Source organism: Oncorhynchus keta, chromosome 6 (genome assembly GCF_023373465.1).
Source record: "Oncorhynchus keta strain PuntledgeMale-10-30-2019 chromosome 6, Oket_V2, whole genome shotgun sequence".
In the NCBI taxonomy this organism is placed as follows: Eukaryota; Metazoa; Chordata; class Actinopteri; order Salmoniformes; family Salmonidae; genus Oncorhynchus; species Oncorhynchus keta.
The window spans coordinates 27,128,802-27,143,078 of NC_068426.1; the positions used below are offsets into that span (position 1 = coordinate 27,128,802).

At 46.1% G+C, this 14,277-nt stretch overlaps 1 protein-coding gene across 5 annotated transcripts in view; it reads right to left on the reverse strand.

The window, feature by feature from the left end:
- Nucleotides 1-6,453: 6,453 nt before the first annotated feature.
- The window catches only part of LOC118385305 (mediator of RNA polymerase II transcription subunit 13-like), a 100,236-nt gene continuing 92,412 nt past the window's right edge, over nt 6,454-14,277 (reverse strand). For all 5 annotated transcript variants that reach the window (XM_035772342.2, XM_035772340.2, XM_035772339.1 and 2 more), the window contains exons 24-31: nt 12,766-12,989; nt 12,337-12,479; nt 11,885-12,043; nt 11,153-11,317; nt 10,337-10,488; nt 9,120-9,284; nt 8,872-8,999; nt 6,454-8,603 (exon numbers count right to left, since the gene is read on the reverse strand). In XM_035772342.2, the coding sequence (XP_035628235.1) occupies nt 8,471-8,603; nt 8,872-8,999; nt 9,120-9,284; nt 10,337-10,488; nt 11,153-11,317; nt 11,885-12,043; nt 12,337-12,479; nt 12,766-12,989 (1,269 nt within the window). In that variant the 3' untranslated portion in view covers nt 6,454-8,470. The remainder of the gene's footprint in view (nt 8,604-8,871; nt 9,000-9,119; nt 9,285-10,336; nt 10,489-11,152; nt 11,318-11,884; nt 12,044-12,336; nt 12,480-12,765; nt 12,990-14,277) is intronic.

Sequence of the window (14,277 nt, forward strand, 5' to 3'; positions counted from 1 at the left end):
ACATAGTCTGTAATATGGAGGGCAGCTCTCAGCATGTCTCCCACATAGTCTGTAATGTGGAGGGCAGCTCTCAGCATGTCTCCCACATAGTCTGTAATATGGAGGGCAGCTCTCAGCATGTCTCCCACATACTCTGTAATATGGAGGTCAGCTCTCAGTATGTCTCAGACATAGTCTGTAATGAGAAGGGCAGCTCTCAGCACATCTCCCACATCGTCTGGAATATGGAGGGCAGCTCTCAGCATCTCCCACATAGTTTGTAAAAATGGAGGGCAGCTCTCAGCATTTCTCCCACATAGTCTCAAATATGGAGGGCAGCTCTCAGTATGTCTCCCACATAGTCTGTAATATGGAGGGCAGCTCTCAGCATGTCTCCCACATAGTCTCTAATAAGGAGGGCAGCTCTCAGGATTTCTTCCACATAGTTTGTAAAATGGAGGGCAGCTCTCAGCATTTCTCCCACATAGTCTGTAATGAGGGCAGCTCTCAGCATGTCTCCCACATAGTCTGTAATATGGAGGGCAGCTCTCAGCATGTCTCCCACATAGTCTGTAATATGGAATATGCAGCTCTCAGCATGTCTCCCACATAGTCTGTAATATGGAGGGCAGCTCTCAGCATGTCTCCCACATAGTCTGTAATATGGAGGGCAGCTCTCAGCATGTCTCGCACATACTCTGTAATATGGAGGTCAGCTCTCAGTATGTCTCAGACATAGTCTGTAATGAGAAGGGCAGCTCTCAGCACATCTCCCACATCGTCTGGAATATGGAGGGCAGCTCTCAGCATGTCTCCCACATAGTCTGTAATGTGGGGGGCAGCTCTCAGCATGTCTCCCACATAGTTTGTAAAAATGGAGGGCAGCTCTCAGCATTTCTCCCACATAGTCTCAAATATGGAGGGCAGCTCTCAGCATGTCTCCCACATAGTCTGTAATATGGAGGGCAGCTCTCAGCATGTCTCCCACATAGTCTGTAATATGGAGGGCAGCTCTCAGCATGTCTCCCACATCGTCTGTAATATGGAGGGCAGCTCTCAGCATGTCTCCCACATAGTCTGTAATGTGGAGGCAGCTCTCAGCATGTCTCCCACATAGTCTGTAATATGGAGGGCAGCTCTCAGCATGTCTCCCACATAGTCTGTAATATGGAGGGCAGCTCTCAGCATGTCTCCCACATAGTCTGTAATATGGAGGGCAGCTCTCAGCATGTCTCCCACATAGTCTGTAATATGGAGGGCAGCTCTCAGCATGTCTCCCACATAGTCTGTAATATGGAGGGCAGCTCTCAGCATGTCTCCCACATAGTCTGTAATCAGCTCTCAGCATGTCTCCCACATAGTCTGTAATATGGAGGGCAGCTCTCAGCATGTCTCCCACATAGTCTGTAATATGGAGGGCAGCTCTCAGCATGTCTCCCACATAGTCTGTAATATGGAGGGCAGCTCTCAGCATGTCTCCCACATAGTCTGTAATATGGAGGGCAGCTCTCAGCATGTCTCCCACATAGTCTGTAATATGGAGGGCAGCTCTCAGCATGTCTCCCACATAGTCTGTAATATGGAGGGCAGCTCTCAGCATGTCTCCCACATAGTCTGTAATATGGAGGGTGCTCTCAGCATGTCTCCCACATAGTCTGTAATATGGAGGGCAGCTTTCAGCATGTCTCCCACATTGTCTGTAATATGGAGGGCAGCTCTCAGCATGTCTCCCACATAGTCTGTAATATGGAGGGCAGCTCTCAGCATGTCTCCCACATAGTCTGTAATATGGAGGCAGCTCTCAGCATGTCTCCCACATAGTCTGTAATATGGAGGGCAGCTCTCAGCATGTCTCCCACATAGTCTGTAATGTGGAGGGCAGCTCTCAGCATGTCTCCCACATAGTCTGTAATATGGAGGGCAGCTCTCAGCATGTCTCCCACATAGTCTGTAATATGGAGGGCAGCTCTCAGCATGTCTCCCACATAGTCTGTAATATGGAGGGCAGCTCTCAGCATGTCTCCCACATAGTCTGTAATATGGAGGGCAGCTCTCAGCATGTCTCCCACATAGTCTGTAATATGGAGGGCAGCTCTCAGCATGTCTCCCACATAGTCTGTAATATGGAGGGCAGCTCTCAGCATGTCTCCCTGTACATAGTCTGTCTGTAATATGGAGGGCAGCTCTCAGCATGTCTCCCACATAGTCTGTAATATGGAGGGCAGCTCTCAGCATGTCTCCCACATAGTCTGTAATATGGAGGGCAGCTCTCAGCATGTCTCCAACATAGTCTGTAATATGGAGGGCAGCTCTCAGCATGTCTCCCACATAGTCTGTAATATGGAGGGCAGCTCTCAGCATGTCTCCCACATAGTCTGTAATATGGAGGGCAGCTCTCAGCATGTCTCCCACATAGTCTGTAATATGGAGGGCATCTCTCAGCATGTCTCCCACATAGTCTGTAATATGGAGGGCAGCTCTCAGCATGTCTCCCACATAGTCTGTAATATGGAGGACAGCTCTCAGCATGTCTCCCACATAGTCTGTAATATGGAGGGCAGCTCTCAGCATGTCTCCCACATAGTCTGTAATATGGAGGGCAGCTCTCAGCATGTCTCCCACATAGTCTGTAATATGGAGGGCAGCTCTCAGCATGTCTCCCACATAGTCTGTAATATGGAGGGCAGCTCTCAGCATGTCTCCCACATAGTCTGTAATATGGAGGGCAGCTCTCAGCATGTCTCCCACATAGTCTGTAATATGGAGGGCAGCTCTCAGCATGTCTCCCACATAGTCTGTAATATGGAGGGCAGCTCTCAGCATGTCTCCCACATAGTCTGTAATATGGAGGGCAGCTCTCAGCATGTCTCCCACATAGTCTGTAATATGGAGGGCAGCTCTCAGCATGTCTCCCACATAGTCTGTAATATGGAGGGCAGCTCTCAGCATGTCTCCCACATAGTCTGTAATATGGAGGGCAGCTCTCAGCATGTCTCCCACATAGTCTGTAATATGGAGGGCAGCTCTCAGCATGTCTCCCACATAGTCTGCAATATGGAGGGCAGCTCTCAGCATGTCTCCCACACAGTCTCCAATATGGAGGGCATGTCTCCCACATAGTCTGTAATATGGAGGGCAGCTCTCAGCATGTCTCCCACATAGTCTGTAATATGGAGGGCAGCTCTCAGCATGTCTCCCACATAGTCTGTAATATGGAGGGCAGCTCTCAGCATGTCTCCCACATAGTCTGTAATATGGAGGGCAGCTCTCAGCATGTCTCCCACATAGTCTGTAATATGGAGGGCAGCTCTCAGCATGTCTCCCACATAGTCTGTAATATGGAGGGCAGCTCTCAGCATGTCTCCCACATAGTCTGTAATATGGAGGGCAGCTCTCAGCATGTCTCCCACATAGTCTGTAATATGGAGGGCAGCTCTCAGCATGTCTCCCACATAGTCTGTAATGTGGAGGGCAGCTCTCAGCATGTCTCCCACATAGTCTGTAATATGGAGGGCAGCTCTCAGCATGTCTCCCACATAGTCTGTAATATGGAGGTCAGCTCTCAGCATGTCTCAGACATAGTCTGTAATGAGAAGGGCAGCTCTCAGCATGTCTCCCACATTGTCTGGAATATGGAGGGCAGCTCTCAGCATGTCTCCCACATAGTCTGTAATATGGAGGGCAGCTCTCAGCATGTCTCCCACATAGTCTGTAATATGGAGGGCAGCTCTCAGCATGTCTCCCACATAGTCTGTAATATGGAGGGCAGCTCTCAGCATGTCTCCCACATAGTCTGTAATATGGAGGGCAGCTCTCAGCATGTCTCCCACATAGTCTGTAATATGGAGGACAGCTCTCAGCATGTCTCCCACATAGTCTGTAATATGGAGGGCAGCTCTCAGCATGTCTCCCACATAGTCTGTAATATGGAGGGCAGCTCTCAGCATGTCTCCCACATAGTCTGTAATATGGAGGGCAGCTCTCAGCATGTCTCCCACATAGTCTGTAATATGGAGGGCAGCTCTCAGCATGTCTCCCACATAGTCTGTAATATGTCTCCCACATAGAATATGGAGGGCAGCTCTCAGCATGTCTCCCACATAGTCTGTAATATGGAGGGCAGCTCTCAGCATGTCTCCCACATAGTCTGTAATATGGAGGGCAGCTCTCAGCATGTCTCCCACATAGTCTGTAATATGGAGGGCAGCTCTCAGCATGTCTCCCACATAGTCTGTAATATGGAGGGCAGCTCTCAGCATGTCTCCCACATAGTCTGTAATATGGAGGGCAGCTCTCAGCATGTCTCCCACATAGTCTGTAATATGGAGGGCAGCTCTCAGCATGTCTCCCACATAGTCTGTAATATGGAGGGCAGCTCTCAGCATGTCTCCCACATAGTCTGTAATATGGAGGGCAGCTCTCAGCATGTCTCCCACATAGTCTGTAATATGGAGGGCAGCTCTCAGCATGTCTCCCACATAGTCTGTAATATGGAGGGCAGCTCTCAGCATGTCTCCCACATAGTCTGTAATATGGAGGGCAGCTCTCAGCATGTCTCCCACATAGTCTGTAATATGGAGGGCAGCTCTCAGCATGTCTCCCAATATGGAGGGCAGCTCATAGTCTGTAATATGGAGGGCAGCTCTCAGCATGTCTCCCACATAGTCTGTAATATGGAGGGCAGCTCTCAGCATGTCTCCCACATAGTCTGTAATATGGAGGGCAGCTCTCAGCATGTCTCCCACATAGTCTGTAATATGGAGGGCAGCTCTCAGCATGTCTCCCACATAGTCTGTAATATGGAGGGCAGCTCTCAGCATGTCTCCCACATAGTCTGTAATATGGAGGGCAGCTCTCAGCATGTCTCCCACATAGTCTGTAATATGGAGGGCAGCTCTCAGCATGTCTCCCACATAGTCTGTAATATGGAGGGCAGCTCTCAGCATGTCTCCCACATAGTCTGTAATATGGAGGGCAGCTCTCAGCATGTCTCCCACATAGTCTGTAATATGGAGGGCAGCTCTCAGCATGTCTCCCACATAGTCTGTAATATGGAGGGCAGCTCTCAGCATGTCTCCCACATAGTCTGTAATATGGAGGGCAGCTCTCAGCATGTCTCCCACATAGTCTGTAATATGGAGGGCAGCTCTCAGCATGTCTCCCACATAGTCTGTAATGAGAAGGGCAGCTCTCAGCATGTCTCCCACATAGTCTGTAATATGGAGGGCAGCTCTCAGCATGTCTCCCACATAGTCTGTAATATGGAGGGCAGCTCTCAGCATGTCTCCCACATAGTCTGTAATATGGAGGGCAGCTCTCAGCATGTCTCCCACATAGTCTGTAATATGGAGGGCAGCTCTCAGCATGTCTCCCACATAGTCTGTAATATGGAGGGCAGCTCTCAGCATGTCTCCCACATAGTCTGTAATATGGAGGGCAGCTCTCAGCATGTCTCCCACATAGTCTGTAATATGGAGGGCAGCTCTCAGCATGTCTCCCACATAGTCTGTAATATGGAGGGCAGCTCTCAGCATGTCTCCCACATAGTCTGTAATATGGAGGGCAGCTCTCAGCATGTCTCCCACATACTCTGTAATATGGAGGTCAGCTCTCAGTATGTCTCAGACATAGTCTGTAATGAGAAGGGCAGCTCTCAGCACATCTCCCACATCGTCTGGAATATGGAGGGCAGCTCTCAGCATGTCTCCCACATAGTCTGTAATGTGGGGGGCAGCTCTCAGCATGTCTCCCACATAGTTTGTAAAAATGGAGGGCAGCTCTCAGCATTTCTCCCACATAGTCTCAAATATGGAGGGCAGCTCTCAGTATGTCTCCCACATAGTCTGTAATATGGAGGGCAGCTCTCAGCATGTCTCCCACATAGTCTGTAATATGGAGGGCAGCTCTCAGCATGTCTCCCACATAGTCTCTAATAAGGAGGGCAGCTCTCAGGATTTCTTCCACATAGTTTGTAAAATGGAGGGCAGCTCTCAGCATTTCTCCCACATAGTCTCAAATATGGAGGGCAGCTCTCAGCATGTCTCCCACATAGTCTGTAATAAGGAGGGCAGCTCTCAGGATTTCTTCCACATAGTTTGTAAAATGGAGGGCAGCTCTCAGCATGTCTCCCACATAGTCTCCAATATGTTGGGCAGATGTGATCGTGGGTCTGAGGTGTTGATCCAATTCACAGACCCCTGTGTTGAGAGAACAGAGAGAAAGCATTGAAACATGCTAACAGGCCCTCTCCTCCCCTTTCCTCTTTTCTACTTAAAGGCAGATAGCAGAACATTGGTACACCACACCATTCCAACCACTTGACATATAATCAGTGAGACAACATGGCAATGGAATCAATGTCTGGGACTAATCACGCAGGCTGTCTCAACTTGAATGAGTACTCTGAGTGGCACTGTCCCAAATAATATAAAGATATCAAAAGATTAATGAATCCAGTGTCAAATAGAACACACACACACTCAAAGGGAATTTATTTGTCAAGAGTTTTAATAATTTACTAAAAAAAGAGTGTAAAAGTCACAGATCTCTTCTCCAAGATTGATCTGTCTCATATTCAAAGTGATGGCAGATGTAACAAATTTGCAAACTTGTCCTCTTTTGTACTTTAGTGTACAAGTATTGACATTACACCCTTGGCTGTATTTGAATGAGACTTCATATGCATATATTTATATTTGAAAATACTTCATAGGAATCACTTAATATAAAGTAAATCAAACCGGCGTGAAATGTACAGCCTTGAGAAATTCCCAAAACACAGCTGAAAATTGTATACAAACATGCTAGGAATTGTACAAATAGCAGGGCTATTTGAGTGGAGGGGCTCAAGGAATAGGCTTTTCTGATGGTTTGCTTGACATCATTTGGGACCACCACTGAAGTAAAGCATATGAGTTAAATATACAACACCCAAGTAACTCTCAAATACATAACATTGAAGTCTATTGCCTATTTCAAGTTTATTTAGCAGGAGAAGAGAGACACTTTATAAATATATCTTTGCAGTATTGAGAACCTTAACTGAAACGGATTCAATAAAAAGGCTAAAAGTCAACATTTCAATAATTGAAAAAGTTAAAAAGTATAGAACTAAAATGCATTGTCTTTAATAAAAGATGTATACTGTATTTGCCTCTTCAAAAAGAAAGTTATGTATAAACCCCCACCACCATCACCATCATGTGGTTGTTTTAGAGAGGTAATATATATATATATTTATATACATATATATATTTGAATTTATATGCATTATATACTATATATAAATATGGCATTTTAACAATTTTTGTTACAATTTCCTTTAAAAGGACAATTTCCATTTCTGACCCAAAGGCATTTGATATTAAATTTGGAAAGGGCCTTGATCATTTTTCTGTGTTCAAAATGATGTTGTAAATATTAAAAATAAGTCTCAATTCTTTGCAAATTATTATTTTTTACACTATAAAGATTTGTCAACTAGTATTCAGTGTGTTCATATCTACAGCAATTACAACGGTCACTTCCAAAAGTAAGGAAAAAGTGTCATTATCAAATGCTTTTCCCCTCATAGGAAATTGTTGTGTTCTTCACCCTCTTATGAATGTTGGTATGAATTTCATTACTAAACTTTGAGTCATTACAACCACAGTTCTATACAAATGTGTCAAATCGAAGGTAAGAAGCTGCTGTGTTGCTGTGGTCATTTGGTTCCCTGGTTGTGCAGTGTGGGGCAGATACAGGACTTTTATTCATGTGACTCCCAGGCTCCCATCCTACATGATTTTGGATTTTATAGCTCCCAGGGTATCACTGTCATGGCTGGTAAGGGACAAGGTCCAATTCTTCATGCAGGACCATACTGTAATTCACATAGTCCACCCTTTAACATGTCTCCTCCATGGCTTCAAAACATCTTCAGTCTCACAGGAACAGGGTGGAAAGTCCTCCTGTACAACAATGCTGATCTGATAATGACAAGTGTAACACTGAAATGTCCTATTATGACAATAAAAAGGGCATAGTTGGATATCTCCATCTTCTCTCTCGGGGCTGTATGTGCCTTTTCAACGTACAATGGTTGTTGGCACATCACCACATCTTACAAGAGACGTTTTCTAAAGGTAAGAATTGCACTAGGCTGGTCTCACGGCTGACCAATCTGTTCATGTTCAAAAGTCTCTGTACTGTACATAGGCGTTTGTTTGTTTTCCCAACCAAGGACCATCTGTTGTTCTCCTGCCACCATTTTGGCCATCAATCCACTGAAATATGGCCACGATTCGATCACAGATCGCATGATAACACCAGGTGTAAAAGGGGTCCATAAATCTAGTCACATGCGTTCATTCATTAAAAGAAAACAGACCTCCAGCGCTCTCTGGTGACCAGGCAGAGGCATTGCAGGCAGGCAGGCAGGCACACATGACCTCAGAGGCCATGGATTGTACAGTACTCAGTTTCCTCAGCTGTCTGTCAGTAAGTCCCATCGCTAGAGCATGTTGAGGATGGCATTGTACATCTGTGTGAGCACGGCCAGGTGGACGGGCAGGCAGGAGCGGCGGTCCTGGGTGGCAGGGTTACACGTCAGCCACGAGAGGGCGTTGTACTGCTCCAACACAAACCTACAGCAGGACGCAAGACATGAGCACCGGGGTTTGGGGTTAGAAAGCACATAACGTGAACATACATCAAAGTAGATGAAGTGTTGTCCTCAACAGCCTACACATGATGCAGGCATACAGCTACGACTTCACCATAGAGGACAAGTCAGTGACAATGACAACCTATGTGTCGGAGTGAGAGAAGAGGAGATGTTGGGGTGTTACACAGTAGGAGAAGGTAGGTTGGGATGGGCAGTGGGTACATGCCATACAGCAGAGACCTACTAACCTGAGCACGTCAGAGGTGGTCTTGGAGTCCAGAGGGTGAGGCGTCCTCTTAGCGGTCTTGTCTGAGCTCGTCTGAGTGGGCTCGTCTGATTGGGCTGTGGCGATGGAGATGTGGTGGTGTAGCGATGCCTGGAGGGAGAAAACACACAGTTTTGTGGCTAAACACACACAGACGTACACACACAAAAGAATGAATGCACACGCCCCCCACAGGCACAAACAAAATCAACGAGTTCATGGATCCCTTACCTTGAGGAAGAGTGGACACTGGTTCTGAGCCTGAGGGCAGGAGGCCCAGAACCAGTGAGGCAGGCTGTCGGCCTGGGCAGTGGAGACGTAGTATCCAAGGGCAAGAGGCTGTTGCTTCAGCTCCTCCGGAGGGTTCTCCCTGGACAGAAGCCTCTCTCCCTGACTCTGGAGGAGCACATGGGACAGACGGAACATTAATACTGGGGGCAACATGGCTGCCAACGACCACACAGCTGCTCTATTTTCGACTATAACAGATGTCACACACCATAGCACACCATAGGATTTTAGTTATGGACCATAGCGCCACACCATCACACAGGCAAAACTCACCCCGCTGAAGAGTAAACAGGCTGACCACGTGGTTCTAAGTAAATGTAGAAATCTATGTTATTAAATTATTGCACCCACACTGCTTGAGCGCGCCAAAGACCGTCTGAGTTGCCAAGGGCTAAAATAGAAATCAGTTATATTTCTGACGCATATCGCGTTGCAAGTCCTGCCTCTCCCATCTCCTCATTGGTTATACCCACGTGGGTGACTGAAAGACGAACGAGGTCAGTGGCGGTAATGCACCTAATTTATGAAAGTTGTCAATTGCAATATAAAGTCAAGAGAAGAAAAGGCCTGGAAGGAATAGAGATGACTAGAAACAATTCGGTTGACCATTTTATGTGTGGATTAATTGGCGGAGTAGAGGACCTGCATTTCAGGTAAAATAACAACTATGTTTATATCCCAGGACAAATTAGCTAGCAACAGCAAGCTAACTAGCTAAATTGCCATACATTTGTAATGCTTTTCGACCTGTCCCCAAATTAATATAATTGGTTCAGAGTTTGTTTTGATATTTTAACCTACGTGTCGTGATCGCGTTTGGTGTGGGGGGACAAAATACATTTATGCACGATGGCGCACAGCCGGTTTGGGTTCTGTGTAACAGATTCCGTGATAGAAATGTAAGGTCATTTCCAATTGAGCCTGCATATGCAGTGTTTCCCGTGAATGCAATCTCTGCTAAAGCTGGAACATTGCCTTCAAATTTGAATCACACTCTCAAGCTGATTTTCCACGATACAGATTAAATAGGGCCGCCCTCACTGTTATTTTAAAGCAGGATTCTAGAACATCCCAATGTTCTAGAATCCACCAACAGTATCAGGAAAAGTTTTGCATAATTCACATGAATCGAGTCCCAGCCCGGTTCCTGAACTCACCCTGTTATGCTGGAAATGTGAGCTTCCCCCCATGCCAGAGGGGGAGCCAGGGGAGGGTACTGGGGAGGTGTTGGGGGAAGGGTGAAGGTTGAGAATGTCATGTCCTATGTCATTCTCCAGCTCATCGGGGAAAGGCAGGTCGAACATGTCATCTGGAGACAAACACAGTCAGCTATAGAAGTACACATGTAACTTGTCATACACAAGAGGTGTAGTCTACACCGTGTAGTCCAGTGTATCTTCTTCTGAAACCATTAAGGCAGTGACAGTTCCAAAGGGAGCATGCCAACAATCCTTAGACAATTGTGCACCCTGGTGGGTTTTCATTTCTTTTAAATCCGGTTTTTACTTTGGCGGACGTTACTTTTACATCGACATGTGTTAATAAAAACTCACGAATGCAGCTGTTTATGTCAAATGATTTTGTTTCGTACTTGTAGCCCTGTTTTTCCTGAAAATAAAATGGCAAAACACTTCATTGTGAGGCTAACTAGAAGGGCTGGTCATGCGGATAAATGAAAAGCCTTTTTTTTGCTGGGGCCTCGGGACTGACAGGGATAAAAATATATAAATAGGTAGACACTTATGTCGGAACTGCATAGAATAATACATCCAGCAACAGCTACTGTAAGATACTGAGTACACAATACCTCGTTACTGATATTAAACCTTGCGAATTCCAGCTCATATTTTTATTGTCTCTAACATCTAGGTTGTATTGATTAACCTTGCATCTAAATGCACTCTGCACTATGCTCCAGTATGACACTCCCAGTTAGGGAGTGCCAACATGGAGGTCTAATGTGGAGCCCTTACCGGCGTTGTCCTCTGTGGGGTAGGAGCTGGCGGCCAGCTGGGTGGTGGCGGAGGTGGGGAATACCAGGATGTGTGTACAGGAAGCATCCTGAGGAGTGTTCAGCTGGGACGTCTGCAGGTTGAGGGCCGTGCTGCGACCAAACACCGAACCCATTGTAACCGCATCTGCACACACAAACAATTTATTATCAATATGTTATGTAAGGTTGCATTGTGATTTACCTCAATAGAGCTTGCGGTGTGTCGGCAAAGAAATCAGTTGAGTGTGCTAAAGTTTCTATTGCTGTGCACAATGTCTTGCAGTGCAGAGTGTCTGTACTGTAAAATCCACTCGACAGAACCTTGCCATCTCTATTATGTCTGCATTACCGTGTGCTGTGAAGTGAGTGTGGCAGCACAAAGTGCTCCTTCAATGTGTGGAAGTGTAATGTGTTCCCCGAGCGCAGTAATGTGTCTGCTCCTTGGTGTTGTGCAGAGCTAATCCTCCACACATTACTACTGCCATCTCTACTAAGATCGTACAACCTCTGTACTGTACTGTGCATTGGGGCTAAACACACTATTACACTGTTCACCCCTGGGTCATAACATGGTGCATCTGCAACCCCAGGGCTCTTAGAGTGAGCTTCTAAAACATCTATTAATTATGTCTATTCCATTTTTAGATCTGAAAGGTACATTAAACACATCATCAATGGGCCGGCCCATAGTGCTGATGCTGCTGTTGCTAACCTGGCATCACCACGATGGAGCCCTGGGGCTCCATGGCAACCAGGCAGGCACTGAGGATGGAGGGGGAGTCCGCGGAGGAGATACCGCACATACGACACGCCTCCTTCAGCTGGCGACTGATGGAGTGGAGGGAGTGCTCCCCCAGGAGAACGCTCCAGTCTGGAGGGAGGGAGGCATGGGAGAGGGGGGGAGAGGGGAGGAGAGAGGGAGAGAGTTAGGTCAATACAGGGAATGGTTCTACAGTCTACTGTCATCTCCTCTGGATCAACTGAAATGATGTTGCTGAAAATATAGAGATATGAAAAATCTGCCCTAAGCAATATCAGTAACAATACCACCAGCTTCAGCTTAACTTAAAACGTTATCATGATCCACCTTGGAGATTTCTACAGCAAACAGCAAGGGCAATGAGACAGAGTTAGGCATTCTATACTGTTCTATACTGAACTCACCTTTCAGTTCCCCGTGTCCTAGTCTGCCCAGCCGACCAATCACGATCCTCCAGGGCAGTGAGGTCATCTGGATGATGCCGACACACCAGTCCCATAACTTCTGCAGCCCCATCTTCCTGGCCGAGACCTTGGGCCGCCGCACTCTGAAGAGGAGCAGGGAGAGAGGAGAAGAACATTTGGTAATGTCTGCATAGCATTGTATTAATTCAACAACCAAATAGGTGCATGCTATTCTCCTGCAGATTGTGAAATGCTACAAGTGTCTGACTTCACTCAATTTAATATAGCCTAGCATACTATGAAGACACAATGAAGGACAAAAAAGCCCAGGGTATGTTTCACATTATCACACTAGCACATTATCACAACTAGCACATTATCACACACCTCTCCATAGATATCCTCCACTGACTGATTGACTGACTGTACCTGTTGGGCACGTCGATGTTGATGATGCAGGTCTCCAGTAGCTCTCCCTGTTGGTCGGTGCAGGAGACCAGGATCCAGCGCTGGTCGTGGGACAGGCAGTAGCCCACAAACAGCACGTTGTACCTAGGAGTGATCTCTGCCCACACCTCCCCTGGCTCCGGCATCTTGGCACGGGTAGGACCCAGAATGTACGGGGGAGAGTAGCCCTGTAGAGGGCTGGGGTGCTGGGGAGGGGACAGGGAGAGAGAGAGAGAGAGAGAGAGAAGAGAAGAGAAGAGAGAGAAGAGAGAGAGAAGAGAGAGAGAGAAGAGAGAGAGAGAAGAGAGAGAGAGAGAAGAGAAGAGAGAGAAGAGAAGAGAGAGAAGAGAGAGAGAAGAGAGAGAGAAGAGAGAGATAAAGAGAGATAGATAAAGAGAGAGAGATAAAGAGAGTGGGATTGTGAGAGAGTTGAAGTGTTTATGTACAAGTTAACACAATGAGTCCCACCAGATTTCTAACCCCTTCTAAACATTGTGTGTGATTGTCACATTCACTGGAATAATTATCGGACCAAGATGGTTTCCACATATTATTTATTAGAAACGCACAAACAACAAAGCAAGAACGGAACAAACAACTAACCGTAACAAAGAGGTGTAACATACACTAACTCAAAAACAATATCCCATAAAACACAGGTGGAAAAAATTGCTACTTAAATATGATCCCCAATTATAGACAACAATAGCCAGGGAATCATACCAAACACCAACATAGAAAAACTAAACTAGAACCCCACGTAGAAAATAATAACTAGAATACCCCCCAGTCACGCACTGACCTACTCTACCATAGAAAATAAGGGCTCTCTATGGTCAGAACGTGACAGTGATACCAACCATAAGTCTGTGTGATTACCGGGGACTGCGCTAGAGTTGTGAGACAAGGGCTGATCATGAAGGGGCCTGGGGCCGAGTCTTTTATACTAAATCTGTAGAGTCCAAATGGTTTGAGCTACAAACTACTAAAAGCTGAGAGTCATGTTCAACATGTTCTACTCTATGATGCTCACAAGCTACACAAGAGTGGTTAAAAGGTAAGGAAGGGGTTATTCTACATAGGTCATAGGAAATCCCAGGACATAGTGTCTATAGTATTGTAATTAGCTCACATAGTTGCTGTCAAACTCCAAACGCTTGTCACTGAATAGTTGGGCATTCATTTCCCTGTGAGCAAACAATTTCTGTACTTACAGCATTCATATAAATTCATTTTTATCATGTTTTTGCTTTGGCGAACCTTATTATTATATTGACATTTGCCATTGAAACTCATGAATGCAACTGTTTATGTCAAGTTGTTTGGCTTTCTACTTGTAGCCCTGCTTTTCCTGAAAATAAAATCGTAAAAAACACTTAATTGGGAGGCTAAATATAAGGGCTGGTAATGTAGATAAATGAAGGTCAGGTAAAAACGAAAAGCCTATTTTTGCTGGAGTCTCGGGACTGATAGGGTTAAAAATAGATGAGAGAT